This window comes from Oratosquilla oratoria, chromosome 21, assembly GCF_046742065.1.
Source record: "Oratosquilla oratoria isolate Oo_2021 chromosome 21, ASM4674206v1, whole genome shotgun sequence".
NCBI lineage: Eukaryota > Metazoa > Arthropoda > Malacostraca > Stomatopoda > Squillidae > Oratosquilla > Oratosquilla oratoria.
Genome location: NC_134797.1, coordinates 20,506,015 through 20,531,014, shown reverse-complemented (window position 1 = coordinate 20,531,014; position 25,000 = coordinate 20,506,015). Strand labels below are relative to the sequence as shown.

Genomic DNA, 25,000 nt, shown 5'->3' with positions numbered 1-25,000 from the left:
TACACTTGCACCCAAGTATCTAAAACTATCCACTTCCTCCAGTCGCTCTCCCTTAATGTTCACTTCCAGTCTACTGCCACTTTCACCCCTTGTACATCTCATCACCTTACTTTTACCCACATTTATCTTTAGCTTTCTTCTATCACATACTCTCCCAAACTCTGCCACCAGCTTCCTCAATCCCTCCTCTGACCCTGCCACAAGCGCAGTGTCGTCCGCAAACAACAGCTGGCTCACCTCCCACTTTTCTCCATTTTCTTTAACCATCTCCAATCCCTGACTCACTACCCTAGCATTCACCTCTCGCACCACCCCATCCATGTATAAGTTGAACAGCCAGGGCGACATAACGCATCCTTGACGAAGTCCCACCTTTACTTCAAACCACTCACTCTCTCCATTTCCAATCCTAACACATGCTCTACTACTCACATAAAAACTCTTGACAGCTCCCAAAAGCTTTCCTCCTATCCCATAAATCTGCATAACCTCCCACAGTGCCTTTCTGTCTACCCTATCATAAGCCTTTTCCAGATCCATAAAAGCCCAAAAAACATCCTTCCCCTTTCCTATAGCTTTCTCACATATCTGTCTTACCACAAAGATCTGATCTACACAACCTCTACCCGTCCTAAATCCACACTGTTCCTCACCAATTACTCCTTCTGTTCCTCTCCTAATCCTCTCAATTAAGATTCTCCCATAAGCCTTCCCTACTACACTCAACAGGCTAATCCCTCTGAAATTACTACATTCACACTTGTCCCCTTTTCCCTTGTAAAGAGGAACTATACAGGCACTACTCCAGTCCTCCGGTACTTTACCCTCTCTCCAGCAAACATTAAATAATCTCACCAACCAGTCCACCATCACTGAACCTCCCTTTTTCAGACATTCTGCATGACATCCATCCAGACCAGGTGCCTTACCTGCTTTCATCATCTTTACAACTGCCTTCACCTCATCCTTCCTTATTTCTCCTCCGTTCTCCTCACTCATCACTCTCATTTTCTTCGTATTTCCCACTGCAGCTATCTTTCCTTCCCTATCCTCCTTCACATTTAGCAACTCCCTAAAATATTCTGCCCATCTTCCCCTCACTGCCATCTCTTCCATTATCAACTCTCCATTATATATATATACATATATATATATATATATGTATGTATATATGTATATATATATATATATATATATATATATATATATATGTATATATATATTTATACGTATATGTATATATATATTATGTATATATATATATTTATTTATATGTATGTTGTGTGTGTGTGCGCGCGCGTAAAGAGAAGTAAAGCAAAAGGTAAAGGTTGCAAAGAGGAGAGCAGATGTGAAATGGGGTAAGAGTATGACAGAAATTTTTGAAAGTAATAAAAATATGTTTTGGAAAGAAATTAAGAGAGGAAGAGGAAGTGAATCAAATAGAGAAAAAAGGGTAAAAGGTGCAGATGGAGAGATGATAATGGAAGAGAAGGCAGTAAGGGGAAAATGGGCAGAGTATTTTAGGGAGTTGCTAAATGTGAAGGAGGATAGGGAAGGAAAGATAGCTGCAGTGGGAAATGCGAAGAAAATGAGAGTGATGAATGAGGAGAATGGAGGAGAAATAAGGAAGGATGAGGTGAAGGCAGTTGTTAAGATGATGAAAGCAGGTAAGGCACTTGGTCTGGATGGATGCCATGTAGAATATTTGAAAAGGGAGGTACAGTGATGGTGGACTGGTTGGTGAGGTTATTTAATGTTTGCTGGAGAGAGGGTAGAGTGCCGGAGGACTGGAGGAGTGCCTGTATAGTTCCTCTTTACAAGGGAAAAGGGGACAAGTGTGAATGTAGTAGTTTCAGAGGGATTAGCTTGTTAAGTGTAGTTGAGAAGGCTTATGGGAGGATCTTGATTGAGAGGATTAGGAGAGGAACAGAAGGAGTAATTGGTGAGGAACAGTGTGGATTTAGGACGGGTAGAGGTTGTGTAGATCAGATTTTTGTAGTAAGACATATGTGAGAAAGCTATAGGAAAGGGGTAGGATGTATTTTGGGCTTTTATGGATTTGGAAAAGGCTTATGATAGGGTAGACAGGAAGGCACTGTGGGAGGTTCTGTAGATATACGGGATAGGAGGAAAGCTTTTGGGATCTGTCAAGAGTTTTTATGAGAATAGTAGAGCTTGTGTCAGGATTAGATATGGAGAGAGTGAGTGGTTCGAGGTAAAGGTGGGACTTCGTCAAGGATGCGTTATGTCACCCTGGCTGTTCAACTTATACATGGATGGGGTTGTGCGAGAGGTAATTGCAATGGTAGTGCGTCAGGGGTTGGAGATGGTTAAGGAAAATGAAGAAAAGTGGGAGGTGAGCCAGCTGTTGTTTGCGGACGACACTGCGCTTGTGGCAGGATCGGAGGAGAGATTGAGGAAGTTGATGGCAGAGTTTGGGACAGTATGTGATAGAAGAAAGCTAAAGATAAATGTGGGTAAAAGTAAGGTGATGAGATGTACAAGGGGTGAAAGTGGCAGTAGACTGGAAGTGAGCATTAAGGGAGAGCAACTGGAGGAAGTGGATAGTTTTAGATACTTGGGTGCAAATGTGGCAGGAAAAGGTGGAGTGAAGGTGGAGGTAGAATGTAGACTGAGAGAAGCGAGTAAATGCCTTGGTGGATTAAAGAGTGTAATGAGGAATAGACATTTGGGAATGGATGCGAAGAGGAGACTGTATGAAGGAGTGATTGTGCCAACAGCACTGTATGGGGCAGAAACATGGAACATAAGAGAAGAGAGAAGGAGTTTGAATGTGTTTGAGATGAGGTGTCTGAGAAGTATGATGGGGGTTACTAGGCTAGATAGAGTGAGAAATGAGGAGGTGAGGAGGAGAACAGGGGTGGAAAAAGGAGCTGGGAGATAGGGTTGATGAAAGAGTATTAGGAAGGTTTGGACACATGGAAAGAATGAGTGAAGAAAGACTAGTGAAGGGAGGTATGGAAGGCAGATGTGGGGGGAGTGAACATGAGGGAATGTCCTGGGGTGTGGTGGATGGATGGGGTGAAGGGGGCTTTGGGGAAGAAGGGAATGTCTGTTGAGGAAGGACAGGAGAGGACCTAAGACAGGGGAGAATGGAGAATGGTTGTATATGGATGATGTTGTGATTGCATTAGGTGGAATGGGCGGGGGGATGGGGGGTGAGGTAGTATGTGTGAGCAAAATTTGACGCAGCCCGAAGGGATTTCTCCCCGTCCTCTCCTTTTATGCAATGGGGGGGACGGAGAGCGGGAGTCGCCGATTTAATGAAGCGGCCTTGCTGTGGATGTGCTGTGTCTTGCGACACTGCTTCTGACCCAGGGCAGTGGACAAGGTGCAGGGATGACCCGTCATCCAGGAGGTGCTCGGATAAGAGGGAGGGTGGAGGGGTGTGGAGTGTATTCAGGGATGGAATGGGTGGAAATGATTTTATGCCTTTCCCTTTTTGGCTACCTCCCTTGGAAGGGGGAAGAAGCCTTGGTATATGTATGTATGTATGTGTGTGTGTGTGTATGTGTGTGTGTGTGTGTATGTGTGTGTGTGTGTGTGTATATATATGTGTATATATATTTATATATATGTATATATATATGTGTGTGTGAGTGTATATATATATATATGTATATATATATATATATGTGAGTGTTTTTGTGTGTTTGTGTGTTTGTTTGTGTGTGTGTGTGCATGTATAGGTGTGTATGCAAGAATGTACATATGTATATGTGCATATCTATATACATATATATATATATACATATATATATATATATATATATATATATATTATGTATAATATATATATAAATATATATATGTAGTATGTGTGTGGTATTTGTAATATATGTATATATATTTGTGTATGTATATATGTGTAAGTATGTATATACGTATAGGAAGGTATAATGTAGTAGTACATTTGTAAAATAAGACTTATTGACCCACTGTCGGAAAATAAGATAAGATGGACAGAAAATCTATATATTTCGACCACTATCTGTGGTCCTCTTCAGCAGAATGTGTTTCTCTTCATCATTCTGCTGAAGAGGACCACAGATAGTGGTCGAAATATACATATTTTCTGTCCATCTTATCTCATTCTCCGACAGTGATTTAAAAAGTCTCGTACATATTCATATGTATGTATATATGTATGAAAGAGTATTGAGACGGTTTGGACACATGGAAGAAATGAGTGGGGAAAGACTAGTAAAAGAGGTGTGGAAGACAGAGTTGGAAGGAGTGAACATGTGGGGGTGACCTGGGATGGGATGGATAGATAGGGTGAGGGGGTCATTGGGAAGGAGGGGAATGTTGGTTGAAGAAGGACTGGAGAGGACAGAAGATAGGGGTGAATGGAGAAAGGTTGTGTGTGGATGATGCTGTGATGCATGAGGTGGAATGGGTGGGGGATTGGGGTTAAGGGGGTTTGTGTGAGAAATAATTTGACGCAGCCCGAAGGGATTTCTCCCCGTCTTCTTTTCTGTATGAGGGAACGGATAGGGGGGTTCGCCGATTTAATGAAGCGGCCTTGCTGTGGATGTGCTGTGTCTTGCGATACTGCTGGACCCAGGGCAGTGGGCGAGATGCAGTGATGACACGTCATCCAGGAGGTGCCAAGATAAGAGGGAGGGAAAAGGATGGAAGGGAGTGGAGTATGTTAGGAATGGAATGGGTGGTTTTTATGCGTTTGTTTTTTTGGCTACCTCCCTTATACCAAAGGCTTTTTTGCCTCTTATATGTATATGTATGTGTATATATATATATATATATATATATATGCAACAGTAATCACATAAAACATGTGAATAAAGATATATTGCTTGAAACCACGAAGAAATCAAAGATCGGAATACTGAACGTTTTCGTCTATCTAAGACATTTTCAAAGTACGTTCAGTATTCCGATCTTTGATTTCCTCATGTTTTCAAGCAATATATATATATATATATATATATATATATATATATATAATATATATATATATACATACATACATATATATATATATATACTGTATATATTATATATATGCATGTATGTGTATATGATATACTGTATATACATATTTACTTTATAAATCATGTGGAGAACCTAGTGTCGGAGTAAAATAGAACTTGGGAGAACGTTTGAATTTTTTATTTCGGCTACCGGCTGTAGCCGTCTTCAGGAAAGTACAAGATAATAGAAGTGATGAGACATATTCGACATACGTAGGGGAATTAACAGAAACATGGACAACTTACATGACGGGCAGATGACCTCACTCAAGGAGAAATCGCCCCTTCCGGAGGGTGATATTTACTGACCAAAGGATTCCCCTCTAACCGTGAAATAATGTTCGGAGACCATTATTGTTGGAGAAGTTAAAATTGGGGCATTCTTCAATCAAGGTGGACTTGAACATGAGTTTGGCCTTACCCCGGCCAATCCGGTAGATTTGATGACTCACACGGAATACAACCGAACTATCTTGGACATTTTTGATGGATCTCGTATGTTCAAGTCTCTACCGGTTTGGCCTAGGTACACCAGATCACAATCTCTGTAGGGTAAGTTATATATCCCAAGAGAATGAACACCCCCTAATCTTCTGACGAACGTTCAAAATTTGCTAATGAACTGCGTTAGGATAGTGGTACAAAAACACGAGACGATCCTTGGGAATTAAATCAACCGAAGAATTGATGGCGTTGCTGTAGTTTCCAGTTCTTGAACCGCAAGACTGTCTTCATTAAATCTTAATGAAGTTGTTCTACTTGGCCTAGTTCTTGGATGAAACCCTCAGTAAGACTAGAGCCAGCCACTTTAAAAATTAAGCTCCCACCACTCAACACCCCTCGCATAGAGAAGTTTTAAAAATCCCTTACAGCAACGCCATCAATTGTCTCATATTTGCTTACCACTAACACTGTGCATAAGCAAATTGTGAACGCTCGCCAAAGGATAAGGAGAGCTGATTCTCCTGGAGTATATAGCTTATCCTACCGAGATTGTGATCTGGTGTACTTCCAGCCAGTCCGCAGTGGCCCTGCAGAAAACCAAAGTCGATGTCTACGCCTCTGCCCTCTCACCGCCTTGGTCGCCCTTGTTGCCCTCTCCTCGGGGTGCCTCCGTCAGGGCGAGCGCCGCCTCTGCCTCTTCGGCGACCTTACTCTGAGTTCTGCCGAAGTGGCTCCTGAGGGAGGCGAGGAGGCGGGGCGGGACTCGCTCGGGGTAGCTCTCGGCGAACTTAAGAACGGCCAGGTCCGCGTCGATGACGAGGTATCCCCGGCCTCGGATCCAAAGCGGGCAGCCTGGGAGGGAAACATAACGTCATGAGTAGAAAGGGTATGGGGGCAAGTCTCCACCAGGACTTGAAGAGCTGGATTGTTAACTGGGATTTTCAAGATACCGCCATACCGACGATGACACTGATCGAACATGACGTTGATGTTGTCGCCACGAAGACAACATCGCATTTGCTATGTATTCATCTAATTGAATTTACTTAACATTGATATGCATGATACGAGGTACGCTTATGGAGTACTCCATGTTTATGCCCTTAATGACTACGCTACAGGGGTATCTTGGTCACCCCACCCAATATTTGACAACACTTGTTCGATCTTAACCTAACCAAAGGCCCCGGACAGAGGGCGTTATCGTCTTCGTGATTTGCTACCGTTCGCTCGAGACAAGGGCCACTCCGCCTCAGACCCGAAGAGCCTGAGCGCGACGAGGTTCCTCCTCGGAGGAGACTCACCGATGTAGAAGTCCTTGACGCCGTAGAAGGACCTCGCAGGCCTGTCGTCGTCCTCCCCACTCGGAGGCTTGGGCACCTGACACCTGGTGATGGCACGACCACACGCTGCAGGACCGCCCTGACCTGTGCCCTGAGGAACAACGGAAATGATTCAGCTTCCTCGTAAGGAAAGAATGCCGACCGACTTCCAGTAGTAGGTGGAAAAGTCGGTTCAAGGGCATAATGTCATCTTTATTACAATTATAATTATCGTGATAATAACTGGTCATGAAAATAAAATAAGGATAATGGTGATCCTCTATTAATGTTACTACCATTATGAGGTCATTATCCTTATCAGTGAATGGTACCGTAATGGTACCGTAATGGTATCGTAATGGTATCGTAATGGTCTTCAGAACGCTAGCAGGAGCACCACATCTCTTGAGGAAATTGAGGAAATTATTGTCGTGTGGGTAAAGGTGGCAGGGACGCAGAGAAATGTCGAGCGTGGGCGTGAGAGGCAGGCGGAAGGCTCGGTCGTGTGGTTGGGAGAGGTCTCTGAATGACTAATTGCTTGGAAAAGACAGGGGGAAGAAGTTTTAATCGTGTACCTGTTTTAGGCGTGGTTAAGCTACTTTGGTATGAAAATAAGAATGAAGGAGACTGCTAAAGAACATAAGGTAGACACTATGGAGTTCCATGTCCATTACCACCAGTCATTCCCATCCATAAGCTATCTAACCTTTTACTAAAGAAACAGTTTCAGCGCTCGATACATGGTTATTAAGTCTATTCCGTTCGTTGATCACTATTTGTAAACCTTTTCTTGCCTATTCTATACACCTCTATGGCCCAGAGTCACCATTTCTAAGGTTGGAGACCAGGATACATTCATATGAAAACTGATCCACTTCTTGGTATGTTACTTAACGTTCCCTTCTATCACGTGCCCTACGAATCCTTTTCAGTGCCACGCAGTGTCAAGATTGTTGTTTTTAACGTAGCTAAAAATTTAATATTCCGTTTAAGCACAAACGATCCTACTTTCAAACTCATCCTAATCAATGGCGTCATTTAACATCTGGCAGACTATTTACACAAACCACGACGGTTTGGAGCTCGGTCTGAGTTCACTGATCTACTTTGAAAGTTAAATTAAAGTAATTTTTTACCCGTCATCTTCAATTTTTTGAACATGGGGAGGCTCCATCATTACAAAGAGTACGAGTGTTTTGGACACAAAGATTTGGACATAAGCCAATAAAAGTGTCATTACTTTAAATGTTAAGAACACGGTAACGTTCATCAGAGAAAAACCGAACGCATTACCATCCTCTCCAGGTTACCAAAGTCATCCATGATCCGCACGACAAAGCCGACGTTTGAAAACTTACCCCCCCCCTCCTTTTACGTATACATACCTTTTCCAGGACCTCGATGCTCGAGTCGCTCAGATGGAGGTAGACAATGAAGCGCCTCTCCCTGTCCACGCGATCGTCAGTGTCCAGCTTGGCCAGGAAACGCAGGACCTGCAAGTGGCAGATGATGATGGCGAAGGAAACAAATGATGGGGATGGGTATCAATGGCGATGTTGATAATCTCATTGTGTACTTTAATTTCAAATTTCATTACATTGTGTGATGGTGACGTCAAAAAGAAAGAAAGAAATGAAAAAATACTCGCCGTGGGATCTTGCGAGGGAAGTATTCCAGGCGCTGGAGTATTCCGGGTCACGATGTCCGACTGGGTCCGACCCACGCCGGGGGTTATGTCCTCCTACAAACAAAGGAAAGATTGACCTTTACGAATTATAGTTTTCTCTTTATACCACCTCTCTCTCACCCCCCCCCCCCTCCATCTCTTACTGTGCAACAACAACCAGAGGGAGGACCCACACGACGATGATCGCCCTTCATCAATCACGCCATGCCACCTCCAACATGGGGTAACGTCTTCAACCCAAACAATGGACAGCATCAAGTAAGAAACCATTAACTTCATATATGTTTTTAAAGTGAATCTCTTAGTGAATTTAGTGACACCCATACGGACACTCAACATTCTTTTAAAATTGGAGACTAATCTTTACTTAAACGAATACTGGTCATTTTGAACTTTTACCTATCCTGTTTTGCTACCTTCCTTAAACCTTGACCACCTCCAAGACTATCTTTGGCGAGTTACTTATTCCTGACAAAATACTCAAACTCATTCTCTGCTCGTACTCTCTTATATTTTCACGTACCGTCACTAGTGTATCAGGTCGACGCATGATGGGAACATTCTTGGCACCGAACTGCTGCTGCAGGTACTCCCCAGTCGTCTCGTCACAGCTCAAAATTGTGATCCTGTCAAAAAGAGGAAGGAGGCCACGAGAGGACGGGTTGAAGTAAATTTATTTACTTATGTTTTTATTCATTTATTTCTTTATTTACTTATTAATTTATCTTATTCTATATTTACTGGTTTATTCATTTGTTTATTTATTTATTTATTTATTTTTTACACGTTTGCAAGGTGGCTCTGCAAGGGAGAGGAACATCCTCGGCTCATTCCCATCCATTACACTCCGCTTCCAATCTGCTTCTTCCCATCTCAAACCCGCCTCGTCGCTTTCCCTGCTATACTGACAGTCGAGCCACTCAAGTGGGCCCCCCCGTCATGGACCAAGTAGTCACCTTGAAATGCCTATTCTTACACAACGCATCAGGGAATTTCCTATCAGAATCATGTTGGTGGAGGGCAGATGAGATTAGCTGTGTGTGTGTGTGTGTGTGTGTGTGTGTGTGTGTGTGTGTGTGTGTGTGTGTGTGTGTGTGTGTGTGTGTGTGTGTGTGTGTGTGTGTGTTTCACCATCATTGTCTTGGATCTCGTGTTGGACTCGTGACCGATAGTTATTAACCTCCCGGAAGAGAGCTCTGAGCTCGTATGACCGATCTATGGGTAATACTGTGACCTTACATGCACACACACACCCATCTTCCCGGCCACGAGAGTTGGTGTAACACCCCGCAGCGCAGCGATACTGAAATAATTTCAGCCCTGGTGCAGGATGTGTGCGCGTGTGCGTCCTTCCATATTTTTTTTTTTTTTTTTTTTTTACTATGAACCTCTTGTTAAGTCATCACATACCAGTGACTCCTTTCTTCTCGTAATTTTATATTTTCTAGTCTAAACATCATTAGAAGGGACGGATAGAAACACGCTGGTTTAAAATATTAGAATGTGAAGCGGAAAATTTTGTAGTCTACTCGAGACCTTGGATGCGAAGAGAAGTGGAGGGCCCGACGGAACTTCAAAAAGGAGACAGAGAACAGCTGGTGGGGAGAATCACAACCAAATTATGCGTTCATTAGAAGGAGGGATAGTGATCTGGAATTAGGAGAGGTCGAATGTAGTACCAACTAATAAAGGAAGACGTAAGACCCCCAGGACGTATAGATTAGCGTCTCTGACCAGAATGATAGCTTATCCGTATATATCAGAAAGTTGTAAGCCAAAATCTAATCTATATAAAAAACATTGATAGGAAACCAATTCAGTTTAGGAAATGAATTCATATGTATAAAATCTAAGTTTTACAAAATTAAAATTTAAAGCTGAGTTTAACAGATGGAAGCAGAGGCTATCGCTCGAGCGTGACTTTTCTATTGTTCATTTACAATTAGGTAAGTACACGAGCCCACACACAAGGTAAATATACTCCTTCTGCAGTACCTATGCATGAACCCGGAGTACTTCTTATTCACCGTCACGTAGTAAAAGACAAACTTCAAAATAGTGACACGAATACATGGAAAAAAAAATCAATCAGGAGACTGGGTGAGTACGCTTTGCATAATGCTGAAGCAAAGACTGAGAAGTAGACAAAGGGGGCCAGAGCCGAGACCTCGTTACCTCCTACCGAAGATCCTGATGACGACGGGTGGAATGAAGGCTCGAGCGGTGAGAACGGGAAACCCCACGTCTTCTTCTCCCACTTCTGCCACGTGACCTGCAGGGCAGGAGGATTGCTGGTTAAACTGCAGAAGGATATCTCCAAGTATAGATATACAATGAATATCTATAGGACCTCTATCTTGTTCGCGAAAGTCCTGGACATGGAGTAAAGAAAATGATAGTCACCCATTTAATACAAGTTTTCTCAGATTTCTCAAGTTACGTTTTGTCGTCTATTTTTCACGTTTCGATCGCAACGCAATATTTGTAAATGATCGTATACATCTAATAATGAAAACTTCAGCAGTATATTAGTGGTTTGCGTCTAGCCTACCTCGTGTATACAACCTCACTTTGGTATGCATGAACTGGAGACTAATCTATTATTCATTAGGCTGAAGACGTTGCTGGAAAAATTGTATGTATGTAGCCACGCACGTTGTTCAGGGCCTACACATGGGGGGGGGGATGCATATGCCCTGGAGCTGCACATTTAGGGGGGCCGCCCACAAGGCTGACAAAATAAAAGATGTAAGGAGCCCTGAATATGTTACCGTAATATACGAATTTTGCTTTTGAATCAACAGAATGCGAAATATTTTTCCTTTATCCTTTCTGCAATTGGGACATTAAATAACATTTTAGAAATATTATTTCGCAAGCCAATAGCTAATACAGGCTGTAAGGGATGATGGAGATGGGAAGTGGTGATGGGCAAAGGTGAGGGGTCGTCACTTAAGCATGTAATGGCGGATCTCTGCACGCGTTTGTGGGTTTTAATGTCTGCGCGACTCGGCAGGACGCATGTAACGCATGCCCTCGCTTGCCGTGGGCCAGTGGCGGACCCAGAATCAAAATTTCAGGAGGTGAGGGTGGGGCGAGGGCTAATCTGAATTCTTTAAGTGAGGATTACGCCTATAAAGAGATGTACTTTGTAGCACGATGATGGTTTTGAATATAAATTGAAGTACATGTTCTCACTTTATTTTCAGAATATGAGACAAAAAGTAACACTTACAATTTAAAGATTTACCCTTCATGTGTTGAATATACTTTTGCCACTAATACCGTTTTCTGCTATGCTCCTGGCAGGTTTCTCGACTTCTACAACAAGGTACTGGAAGATTTTTTTTTTTGGGGGGGGGTCTCAAGCGCCCCCCCCCCCCCTACACCCTGGATCCGCCACTGCCGTGTGCATGCACGTGTTAATTCTTTCTCTACTGAGTGACACTGTAGAACAACCTGGGGTACGGTGCTGTCTGTGAGAACACTTATTCGCAAGTCTAATGTCATTTAAGATCCAAGTTCCCCCTCTGTGTTATCGAGTATTGTGTTTGTGTATGGAATTCTGCCTCTTTGTGTGTCCGAATGCAACAAGTTAATGTGACACTAAGGCCGAAATAAGACCACCTGGGTATCTCTATACCCCATAGCCCCCTCTTTTTTTCGTAACTATTCTCCTTTAGAGCCGTCAACGCACCTAAGTTTCCTATAATTCAGGTATGCTACCGTTGAATTAATATGTAATCGATATGTATATAGAAAACTCCATTGTTTCTAAGCTTGACAAGTGTTAGAAATATGAAGCACTTTTTTTTTCCAACACGCACTGCTTATAATGATATGCAAAGCGTGCCATTTTGGTAAATAGGTTTGTGAGGCGAAACAATTTGATGACAGCAAGTAACAACCTGCCCATCTAGGATACCTTGGGCCCACGAAACTGGCCAGGACTTCCAGTCTAGTTTGTATTCTAGTTCCGCAGTTTTTTTTTTATTGAGCGTGCCTCACAAATATCCTTTCACTTTCTCCACAGACCGCTCTTCCGTGACAGCGGGTGGTCAGATCCTTGATCACCACGTCTCTCGAACTCGCTTGGTATCCAATTTAGCGCATACAGTCCCTCCGCTCGGAACAGTGTGGTCCTCGCACTTACTTCGACCATATCCTTCGAGTGGAACCTTGGTGGGTCGAAGGATGACGGGCCCAAATCGCCGGACTTCGGCGAACTCTTTGTCCGCGGGTTCTCGAAGCTCCACCGTCTGGTTGTGTGGCCGGTAGAGCAATACTGCCGGCCGTTGCTCGATCCTTCCAGTTACAATTTTCTCCTCTACTTCTATCTCAAACCTATGAAAGAAAGAGAATTAGAGAAGAAAACATTATGCACAGGGGATGTGGGATGGTGGGTTGAGAGAAATCGTTGAAGGGTTATTTGAGAAACTCAGTCACAATTACCAGACGTGTTATTCTCTGGGTACTATACTGTATTCCTTACAAGGTTTTATATTGTCGACCTTATCCAAGTCAAACGAAGAACACGAGTGGGCTTAGTTTGATACTCATGTATCATGCATCATTAGAAACTAGATGAATGGAGACAACAGATGTTATACAAAATCACAATCTTTGTAAACAAACCCAGCAATGATACAATCAATTAGTGGGAATATCAACCTAAAATACCAGACAAGCATCCACATATCCAAGTACTCGTTTCCCACCGCAGCATCCATATGTAGTTCATAGTCGCACTTTTGCAACTTTTATGGGCAGGATTACCCATCATTATATTCCTATCTTTACTCATGTTCCAGACTAATACTTTATCCCTGTCCTGTCTTTAATCGCCCCTTTCTCCCGGATCGACCGCTGCACACAATGTTAGCCAAGAGCATCCCTTTACAGGTCCCTAATGGAGGTGATAAAGGAAACATAGTTTCTCAAGAACCTCAGGATGCGTTCTGGAGTGCGGGGTCCCCCGAGTGTTGGAGGCGGAGGACGCGGCCTCAAGTCGGAGACTCGATGAGGGGTGTCTGCCCGGGAAGCACGAAGGTCCTCGAGTGGGTCGCAGGGCACGGCCGCGGGTGGGTTGACCTCTGTTCCCTCGCTCAAGAGGTACTCCTAGTGGGAGGAGGAAGACGAAGAGAGTGGAACTAGGGCAGTGGTTCTTGGTGACCCCAGACTCAAAGGACATTTACTGGCATTAATGCATTCATTTTGTTAATGTTAATCGTACCAGGTTAGTATCAAACATCCAATAAACATCTTCAGAATTTTAGCTGAAATTGAAAGAACAGGAGAAGACTTGGCTGTTAATAATAGAAGCATTGTCAAAACAGTATATGTATCTTCAAACTATGACCATGTGCTTTCCCGTCTTCATTATGTGCACGACAGTAATAACCGTCTTGCCAATTCTATCGGCAACACCTAAAATTCACCCCTAACCTCATCATTTCAGCTATTAAAACAATGAGAGCTATTACCGCTTGTGTTGTTCCACTACTAATATCACATACGGTTAGTAAACCAAGTTCATTAGAGCCAGAACAAAACAAAACATCAGTCTGCTCCAGGGAAGCGTGAATTTAAGCTGTGAGCTTAGAGTGGAACTTGTGTAGTATTACTGATAAGATTAGAGATAGTTGCTATTTTTCTTGTGTGGATGTTTAGGGTAAGATAGCGAGGGGGTAAGATAGCGAGGGGGTAAGACAGCGAGGGGGGTAAGACAGCGAGAGGGGGGTAAGACAGCGAGGGGAGTAAGACAGCGAGGGGGGGTAAGACAGCAAGGGGGGTAAGACAGCGAGAGGGGGTAAGACAGCGAGAGGGGGGTAAGACAGCGAGAGGGGGGTAAGACAGCGACAGGGGGGTAAGACAGCGAGAGGGGGTAAGACAGCGAGAGGGGGGTAAGACAGCGAGAGGGGGGTAAGACAGCGACAGGGGGGTAAGACAGCGAGAGGGGGTAAGACCGCGAGAGGGGGGTAAGACAGCGAGGGGGGTAAGACAGCGAGAGGGGGGTAAGACAGCGAGGGGGGTAAGACAGTGAGAGAGGGGGTAAGACAGCGAGAGGGGGGTAAGACAGCGAGAGGGGGGTAAGAATGCGAGAGGGGGTAAGACAGCGAGAGGGGGGTAAGACAACGAGAGGGGGGTTAAGACAGCGCGAGGGGGGTAAGACAGCGAGAGAGGGTAAGACAGCGAGAGAGGGGTAAGACAGCGAGAGGGGGGTTAGACAGCGAGAGAGGGGTAAGACAGCGAGAGGGGGGGTTAGACAGCGGGAGGGGGGTAAGACAGAGAGAGGGGGGTAAGACAGCGAGAGGGGGGTAAGACAGCGAAGGAGGGTAAGACAGCGAGGGGGGTAAGACAGCGAGGGGTGTAAGACAGCGAGAGGGAGGTAAGACAGCGAGAGGGGGGAAAGAAAGCGAGAGGGGGAAAAAAAGCGAGAGGGGGGTAAGACAGCGAGAGGGGGGTAAGACAGCGAGAGGGGGGTAAGACAGCGAGGGGGCTAAGACAGCGAGTGGGGTAAGACAGCGAGGGGGGTAAGACAGCAAGGGGGGTAAGACAGCGAGAGGGAGGTAAGACAGCGAGAGGGGGGTAAGACAGCGAGAGGGGGGTAAGACAGCGAGAGGGGGGTAAGACAGCGAGAGGGGGGTAAGACAGCGAGAGGGGGGTAAGACAGCGAGAGGGGGGTAAGACAGCGAGGGGGGTAAGACAGCGAGAGGGGGGTAAGACAGCGAGGGGGGTAAGACAGCAAGGGGGGTAAGACAGCGAGAGGGGGGTAAGACACCGAGAGGGGGTAAGACAGCGGGAGGGGGAGTAAGACAGCGAGAGGGGGGTAAGACAGCGAGAGGGATGGTAAGACAGCGAGGGGGGTAAGACAGCGAGAGGGGGGTAAGACAGCGAGGGGGGTAAGACAGCGAGAGGGGGGTAAGACAGCGAGAGGGGGGTAAGACAGCGAGAGGGGGGTAAGACAGCGAGAGGGGGGTAAGACAGCGAGAGGGGGTAAGACAGCGAGAGGGGGGTAAGACAGCGAGAGGGGGGTAAGACAGCGAGAGGGGGGTAAGACAGCGAGAGGGGGGTAAGACAGCGAGAGGGGGGTAAGACAGCGTGAGGGTGGTAAGACAGCGAGAGGGGGTAAGACAGCGAGAGGGTGGTAAGACAGAGAGAGGGGGTAAGACAGCGAGAGGGGAGTAAGACAGCGAGAGGGGGGTAAGACAGCGAGGGGGGTAAGACACCAAGGGGGGGTAAGACAGCGAGAGGGGGGTAAGACAGCGAGAGTGGGTAAGACAGCGAGAGGGGGGTAAGACAGCGAGAGGGGGTAAGACAGCGAGAGGGGGGTAAGACAGTGAGAGGGGGGGGTAACACAGCGAAAGGGGGGTAAGAAAGCGAGAGGGGGTAAGACAGCGAGAGGGGAGTAAGACAGCGAGAGGGGGGTAAGACAGCGAGGGGGGTAAGACAGCAAGGGGGGTAAGAGAGCAATGGCGGGTAAGACAGCGAGAGGGGGGTAAGACAGCGAGAGGGGGGGATGGAAACCGGGGGGGGGGTAAGACAGAGAGAGGGGGGTAAGACAGCGAGGGGGGTAAGACAGCGAGAGGGGGGTAAGACAGCGAGAGGGGGGTAAGACAGCGAGGGGTGGTAAGACCACGAGAGGGTGTTAAGACAGCAAGGTGGGTAAGACACCAAGGGGGGTAAGAAAATGAGAGGGGGGTAAGACAGGGAGAGGGGGTAAGACAGCGAGAGGGGGTAAGACAGCGAGAGGGGGGTAAGACATCGAGAGGGGGTAAGATAGCGAGAGGGGGGTAAGACAGCGAGAGGGGGGAAAGACAGCGAGAGGGGGGTAAGACAGCGAGAGGGGGGTAAGACAGCGAGAGGGGGGTAAGACAGCGAGAGGTGGGTAAGACAGCGACAGGGGGTGTAAGACAGCGAGAGGGGGGTAAGACAGCGAGAGGGGGGTAAGACAGCGAGAGGAGGGTAAGACAGCGAGAGAGGGATAAGAAAGCGAGAGGGGGGTAAGATAGCGAGAGGGGGGTAAGACAGCGAGAGGGGGGTAAGACAGCGAGAGGGGGGTAAGACAGCGAGGGGAGTAAGACAGCGAGGGGAGTAAGACAGCGAGGGGGGTAAGACAGCGAGGGGGGGGTAAGACAGCGAGAGGGGGGTAAGACAGCGAGGGGGGTAAGACAGCGAGATGGGGGGGTAAGGCTGCGAGAGGGGGGTAAGACAGCGAGAGGGGGGTATGACAGCGAGGGGGGTAAGACAGCAAGGGGGGTAAGACAGCGAGAGGGGGGTAAGACAGCGAGAGGGGGGTAAGACAGCGAGAGGGGGGTAAGACAGCGAGAGGGGGGTAAGACAGCGAGAGGGGGGGTAAGACAGCGAGAGGGGGGGTCAGATAGCGAGAGCGGGGTAAGACAGCGAGGGGGGTAAGACAGCGAGAGGGGTAAGACAGCGAGAGGGATGGTAAGACAGCGAAAGGGGGGTAAGGCGAGGGGAGAGAGTGGAAGACACAAAAAGGCATTACAGCATACGAGTATTTCTTACGTGCTTATCTAGATGGAGCTTAAAATTTCGAACTGTACTACACTGCACTGCCTCTTCAAGAAGTTTATTCCATTCATTTACTACACCGTTGGCGAAGTTCCAACCCATTTCCAAAATAAATCTACTTCCTGACAGTTCGAGACCATTATTTTCTCGTCTAATCATTCAGTGTGAAAATTTGATCACTATGTCAATTCCCTTTAGGATCTTAAAGACTTGTATCATGTCACCCCCGAGTCTAAGCTTTTTAGGGAAAACAGATCACGTTTTAGTCGATTTCCGTACGATTTAGTTTCTATATTTGGAATCTTTTGTGGCTCGCCGTAGTACTTTTCCCAACCTGTCAATGTCTAACGAGATTAGATGACCATATGGAAACAGCATATTCTAAATGTGGACGAACTATTTATATAGCCTGTTAACGACAGATTGATTTTTAAAACAAATATATATATATCACAATCAGTCCTAGAAACTTTCTTGCCTTCTCTGACACGGGAATACACTGCTTAGACGATTCGAGGTCACTGAATTATCCTTCACTATCCACTTTCGTTAACAACTTTCCAAATAACTTGTAATCGTACTTATTGTCGTTTTTACCCATGTGCATAAACTTACATTTGCTCATGTTAAATTTCATTAGTCACTTTTCAGACCATTGCTGTAGTTTATCTAAATCTTCTTGAACATCCATTTACAAAGGAACCACAGTGCAAATATCAATGCACAAAAATATCACTACATAAAGCAATATATATATATATATATATATATATATATACAAAATACCATTATAGAAAAATATGAAACATTCCTCTAATGAATGACGCTACAGTTATTACTATCTCATTCGAACACCATAAAGAATCTTCCAGAACGACTGCGGATAAATATCAACAGATTCGCCCCTCATTCAGAACCGCCAGCCCTACTGAACAGAAAAAGTTATTGAACTTATTTCTAACTCAGTCTAAAACACTTTAAATAAAAAAATAAATAAAAAAAGGGAATGGCAAATGAAGATAGGGGAAAGGAATCGTTGTGGACTTGACCCATGATATCAGAGCTATGCAAATATATCTTTCGCTGTTTGACGATTTAGTACATTTATATAAACAACAGTTTTCTTACAATTAAAGAAATTTTTGTGAGGAAAACTGTATTACTGCAACACCAACGAAAGGCATATTTGCATAATTTTGATATACCATAGGTCAGGATATCCCTCCTATCTAAATTAGTGGATAAATCTAAACACGTTTTAGGTCCAACTCTACATGCAGTATGAAAATCTTATTTCTTTCGATTTACCACAATATGTCTGGCCTTGAACGACGCGCACGGGAAAAAGGTAACGGCATTCTTATTCTATGCTGCAGGGAATGTAAAGTAGGTGAATGTGATGCATACAAAAGTACGCAGAAATAATTATTTCAGAATCGGGTAAAAAAAATTTAGCAATCGCCTAGTCGATGAATTAATGAAAAGAACTCGCCGAGGCATATGTATGTAGCATAGTTCGGAGTTATAAGATTCCCTTGGTTCAAAATATAAAAAACTACAATGTTTGCTGCTTACTTTGTTTCATTTGATTGTTTGGGTGTCTACTTACTATTATATTTTCTTTTGGATTTTTTTTCTGCATCCGAGAGTTCTCCAGCTGGTATTCGTGTTTTGTCACTTCCACTCGGCAGGCGAAGGCACGTGCTACTTGGGCCTACTTACCCTGGTGAAGGCGTCGCAGTCACACAGGTGGAAGTCGCGTCCGTAGAGGGAGAGGGAGACGCCAAGGTTGAGGTCCGTCCAGTGCCAGAACCCGGACCCATCTGGGCGCGGCACCCGCTGTCGAGCCACCAGCTGTGGCTTTGTTCGGCCGAGTGTCTGCACGGGAAGACCAGCTGTAGCGAGTCTGACATGGAGATGAGGGTGAGGTCTGTGATGGGGTGAGAGCCCTTACATACATGCCTCAAGTGCCGCCACCCCCCCACCCCCCCGGGGCCAAAGTTCTCGGTGACGCCCCACCCCCTTCCCCATCACCACTTCCCACCTGCACCATCCCTTACTGCCTATTTTAGTTATTGGCTTGCGAAATGATCAAACAGATTTTAATTTTTGTATTCAATGTCCCTATTACAGAAAGGATATGGCGAAAATATTTCATATTTTGTTGATTCTAACGCAAAATACGTCGATTACGGTAATATATTCAGAGGTTCTTTGACCTTCTTCGTATTATCATGATTTTGTCAGCCTTGTAGGGCGTCAAGTCCAGGCTATAATTGCCGCCTTCCTAAAAGTGCCCCCCCTTCCCCAGGGCATATGCTCCCCCCCCACCCCCACACCTTGTGGATATGAACCACGGGCAAATCTACTTTCGGGAGTTTGTTTTCTCATTCAGTAGGTGATGCAATGGTACAGAGGCTATAAGAAGCTCGTGTGACGTGTGAGGCAGGAGGGAGAACCACTTAAAAGCCTGAACTACATCGGGAAAACAGATGAGGGAATATTTGATCGCTTGCGGGATGTGCTGAAAGATTGTGTGTGTGGAATTATTAATGTTGTGGTGATATGCAGTAAGAAGAGATGTCCCCCGACCTCGTACAGATTATTCATTGCATAAGTTTAATGCAGTAAATACTTTCGGGGGGACGTTAGTGTCACCCCTATTGGCCAGAGTCACTTTGCTTTCTGTTAGGATTGGAGATTAATCTCCACTCAAACAAGAATGCTGATCTACTTTATCTTCTGTCATTCCTCCGTTCTACTGCCCTCTAGAAACCTTAACTTTACTTCTTTTCCGTCGAGAAATTATTCCCAACAATAAGAATCCTGGAGAATTATGGGTGACGCCGTGTCAGGGAAAGGACAGCGGAGAGACACATGCGCATGGGTATTTATGAAATTCTATTGACAAGCTTTCAACAGTTATGTGAATCAACTGGTACGTGATATTGGTGGGCCTGGGAACTCACTAATACGGAGAGTATAGGGATGGCCAGTGATTATGATGATGGCCAGCTCTATTGATTATGCCAAGTTCATTTAATCTAGGCCAATATCTAGTGTAGTACAAAAAATTCTTATCCGTTAGGTTTTATTTTGGCGGAATCCATAGAGACAAAAAATAATTATAGAACAATGTAATTAAGCGATGCTAGAGAACTTCAAACCGCTTTCATTAGCAACACTAATGAGGAGAATATCCGTTAAATTCAAATAACTGAGCGCATGAAAAATGTTCAAGTGGTACAGTTGCACCTATAAGATGAGGGCACAAATCGTACACAGGCTGCTGATACTATTGCTTCTCAGCCCTGGTCACACATTCAAGATTCGACAAATGTTGTGAATTTGAAAATCTAAAAGACGACTTCGCTTACAGTGTTCTAGACTTCCCTAGGTCTAATTCAACAATGTATCTGATATTCGTATAGGTTTAACCTCTCTAAGTTCGTCATTCAGCTTTCCAATATATAACGCAAAGATGATTTGACATTTGGAGGTTTGATAAATAAAAGATTGTAACCTAAAGTCGTTTTTACTCAAACGAACTCACGTGTCGCCTAAGAGTGACAGGGAGTTGAGGGTTGAAGAATCGTCCCTTTGTCATCGCGAGAAATCTTTCTTTACAAAGACGCTGTTGAGAGGTGTCTCTCTTCGCTTTATTTCTTTTTTTCGACGACAGTTGTTACTTTTTACAATGTGTTTATAGACCGTAGATATATGTTGATTTAGAAAGTAAGGCATTGACCTGGTCACATCTTTAGCTGCGATACTGAAGTACGCATTAACCTTAGTTATCGAAATGAATTATCTCCCTGCCTGAGGATCGCTATAACTGTTGGCAGTTAGGAAACGCTACACCTACTATACCGAGTCTCGTGAGTCGGGACTGCACTCGCTGCTCGGAACAATACGACCAGATTTTAAAACTCGACGATAACCTGGTTTTCCTATTCACTAAACGAGTAGTCCCTTGTTCACTAGCTACGTTGCAAGTGTGACTGGTGACTAGTATCACGTTGGGATGTTGCAAAGATGAGAGCATCCTTTCCTGGTGTCACTTATCTGCAGATGCTGCAAACTGATGGCAAATATTGAATTCCATATATATATTACTCTTCCTCTCTCACGTTCAGACCACCATAGCGTTCTCATCTCGATATGTGTACCGTGATATCTACATTGCATATATTTCGTGATGGCCCCCAAAAAAGGCAGTTAAGTCATCTGGCGAGGGAGGCGAACCCCTAAGCCCCAGAAGGTGGTGACCTAGAAGAGTAAGATGGAGGTGCTGGACAAGTGTATGGCTTCTCGATTTCTGCTGTTGGTCGTTTTTTTCCATTTGAACGAGAGAACCTTGAGGTCTATATAAACAAATAAAATCCTATTTATCCTGCAATTATTGGCATTGCTCCTAGCAGTTCGAAAGATTGATCACAATTAAGGAAAAATGTAGTAATGATCACGGAGAAGGCGACGGAACGCCTGTACTCGCTCACCCCATGATAAGACCCACTCGTGTTTCCACCACCTTATCTTTTCAATAACTATCCATCTTCATAAATGAAATGTTTTAAAAGATGCACATGTTTTGTTTCATTTCTCTATACACCCTGTTTGTGTAAAAAAAGAGGGCCCATGCTTTTTTTAAAGGAAGTGGCAACTGTTCAAGTTTTCTTTAAAACATTCGCGGTCTCATAACTCCCGTCAAAGTTAAAATTTGACTGTAGTCCAAAATGAATTTTCGTTTGCCTTTTTTTTCGTACAAAGGAATGTTCATATAACGCATTATGTTACGCATTTTATTTTATTTTTCGTATTTATCTAGGAAATTTCCCAACCAAACTTAATCTAAAGTAGAGACACTTGTGGGCAATTCTATCCATGTAGGCAGCGAAAAGTGTACGCAGGCGCATACCTTCTCAATGGGGGATTCTTCGGTAACGTTGAGGGTGTTATCGACGAGAAAGTACAGCAGTGTGATGGGGCGGACGCGGCAAATCTGGGGAGACGCTATGGCCCCTCCCTCCTCCTCCTCCGCCGCCGTCAGTCGTGCTTTGGCCTCGGCAGCGGCGCCTTCCACGGTCTCCGTCACATAGCCCCGGAAACGCAGCACCTGTTTGGGAAGTTGGAAACCTTCACTCGGGAGAAGCTATGGGGGCAGAAAGACTTGGGAAGAAAGAGGAAGGGAGAGGACAGAAAAATAGATAGACAAAAGACAGGAGGTGGATTTTAGAAATCATCATAAAGCAGGTTTTCAAATATCTGTAGTGATAGTGATTCTTGTCTTACTATATATATATATATATATATATATATATGTGTGTGTGTGTGTGTGTGTGTGTGTGTGTGTGTGTGTGTGTGTGCGCGCGCGTGTGTGTGTGTGTGTACAATATGTATGTATATATATATATATAAAAATATATGTATATATATATATATATATATATATATATATATAAATATATATATATATATATGACTTAATCCTCAATCATAGCTTACTACCAGTAGGTACAGATGGATGGATGGAGTAAAGAAGGACGTGGAGAGGGTGGCACGAAGAGAGGACTGGAAGGAACTGGCAGAGGATAGAACCATCTGGAGAGGCATAGTGAAAGCGGTGAAGGGCCGTCCGGCCTGACAACCAACAGAGTAAGTAAAAGTATATATATATATATATATATATATATATATAAAGCTTCCACTGATGGGACTCGATACCATTGTGCTACGCGTGACCGTACAAAAAGGAACAACTGGTCGTTCCGTCTACGGCTCGTGTGTGTCAGAGAAAGCTCTTAGGCCCGGTCCGGTGACCGAGCGCCAGCCCCTCGAGGCTCATATTGATGATGGAGGTGTGGGTGTTGATGGGTTTTGAAGGCTGACGGTAAGGATGTTATTCTCTCCAAAGTCCATCTGGCAAGACACACCACCAAGAGCAGTGTCTATCGATGATTCCACGAAGAGGAGGAGAGACTGATTAGAGTGGAACAGACAAGAGAAAGAGAGAGGGAGGGGGAGAGAGAGAGAGAAAGGGAGAGGCGTTAGTCTGGGGAAAACACAAGGACCTTTTCGGTGGTTCTAAATAGGCGATCAGAGTAACATAGGTAGTCTTAAAAGAGAGAGCCAGGGTGTGGCTGAATGGCCTTCATGTTGGCGGTTTAGAAAACAAAGTAGGAGATCTTATAGATCAGGGGTTCTTAGAGTAGTGCCTCAATACCCCCAGGGGGTATCGAAACTTTTTCTTGAGGGTTATCCAAAAAGACATCCTGGAGGAAATATTAAATCAGCAATTTCGTTTTGAATTATATTTTAGTCATCTTTTTTTTTTTTACTGAAAATACAAATAAAGAGTCCCTAGATTTCAGCTGTTTGTTCATAGAAGTCCTCTTTTCTCTCTCTCTCTCTCTCTTTTTAAGTAAAGTTGAAAGTCGACAGTAGTAGGTTAATACTGGAGAGGGGGCATCAAGTTAACTTGGAGTTGAACTTTGGGATATCAGGGCTGAACAACTTTAAGAGCCACTGCTATAGATGAAAAAGCAATTGGAGATTTCAATTGAGAGGGAAGCAGCATCTGGGGACTGTAGAGACTCCCTACCTTCTTGTCGAGGATGGCCCAGTCTGGCACGAAGGGCTTGACGCTGGCACGCTTGGTGCGGGCGTGGGAGAGACGGAGGTCCCCCTCACTCCTGCAGGAGGGAAGGTCGGGTCGGTCGGTCACTCTGGATAGGCATGGGAGGGGCCAACGGGGAGGGCAAAGGGCTTACGACTATGTTAGTTCATGAGGCGCACGTGCATAACTGAGAACACCCGAGACTGGCCCACGATAAGTCTGGACCAAACTAATATACGAGTATATGTCATCGTTGATTATTTCATATATTTCTACATGCACGGTGGTTCTCTTACGACATTTTTTTCTTGTCAACAGATTTATATTAATGCAACAGAAACACAATGTATTTTGGCACAGCTCCAACATATCGTGGGTCAGGTCCGGATGTCCCAGACAAGCACAGCTCCCCACGGAGCATCACCTTCCCGTGGATGTTTTTTCGCAGTGGTGGGGGATGGGTTTTGAGAACCGGGTCTACGCCAAGGCTCCATCCACGATCTTTGATCCGAAGCCATGGCAAAAGTCTCCGTTGGGAAAGAGATGAAACGTACAGAAAACACCTGGAAATGGAGGAGCAGGTAGACAGACGCCGTCACACTGACCCTCGGCAAATACTCCTCATTCCCGCATGCGGCACTGACACCGCAATTTGCATGCAGACATAACAACTCTAGGGGGCTTTATTGACGTCCCTGCGAACCAGAGCCAAGCGAGTTTCCTTCATGATTACAAATTAACTTTTGCTCAAAGAGGAATGCCGAGTCGCTTTTGAACACCTTCTTTTGTCCTTCCTTCGCGCCGCCGTCTTCCTGGCCAGATCTATCACTCCACCTCTTCGGCGAGGCATTGCCCCCCCCCCCTTCCCCCCGTGGGTGGGAGTGGTGGTCCTGGGCGACGAAACACGATATCCTGCTCACCTGGGAGCCAAGAGGAGTGCGGGGGGAGCGCTGTGAACTCCCTCGGTGGCGACTGTCGGGACTCCTTTCTTCCAGACGAGTCCCTGTCCCCTTCGTGTACTTCGCTCCTGCGTCGTAAACGCTTGTTAAAACCACATATTACTGTGCATACATGCATACATATACACATACATGCATACATAGAAACACATACATACATACATAAATACAGTAGGTACATATATGCAGACGGAAATGCACATACATTCACACATTAATTCATAGGTACATATATACAGGCAGACACATTCATAAATACATTCGCACATATATGTACATAGAAATACATGCATACATAATGCATATATTAATGCATACATATACAGTACATACGCAATAAGAAACACTTGTAACTTTCTTCAAGAATGAAGGCGTAATCAATATGAAAGAGACAACGACTATGCAGAATACAGAATGGTAAT

At 44.9% G+C, this 25,000-nt stretch overlaps 1 protein-coding gene across 1 annotated transcript in view; it reads right to left on the bottom strand.

The window, feature by feature from the left end:
* Window positions 1-5,138: 5,138 nt before the first annotated feature.
* The window catches only part of LOC143036757 (EF-hand domain-containing protein 1-like), a 20,255-nt gene continuing 393 nt past the window's right edge, over window positions 5,139-25,000 (bottom strand). Inside the window, exons 2-13 of the mRNA XM_076204459.1 lie at window positions 24,540-24,646; window positions 23,605-23,695; window positions 21,922-22,119; window positions 18,726-18,881; window positions 13,414-13,586; window positions 12,622-12,812; window positions 10,644-10,740; window positions 8,992-9,094; window positions 8,430-8,522; window positions 8,167-8,274; window positions 6,764-6,893; window positions 5,139-6,311 (exon numbers count right to left, since the gene is read on the bottom strand). Of these exons, the coding sequence (XP_076060574.1) occupies window positions 6,070-6,311; window positions 6,764-6,893; window positions 8,167-8,274; window positions 8,430-8,522; window positions 8,992-9,094; window positions 10,644-10,740; window positions 12,622-12,812; window positions 13,414-13,586; window positions 18,726-18,881; window positions 21,922-22,119; window positions 23,605-23,695; window positions 24,540-24,646 (1,689 nt within the window). The 3' untranslated portion in view covers window positions 5,139-6,069. The remainder of the gene's footprint in view (window positions 6,312-6,763; window positions 6,894-8,166; window positions 8,275-8,429; window positions 8,523-8,991; window positions 9,095-10,643; window positions 10,741-12,621; window positions 12,813-13,413; window positions 13,587-18,725; window positions 18,882-21,921; window positions 22,120-23,604; window positions 23,696-24,539; window positions 24,647-25,000) is intronic.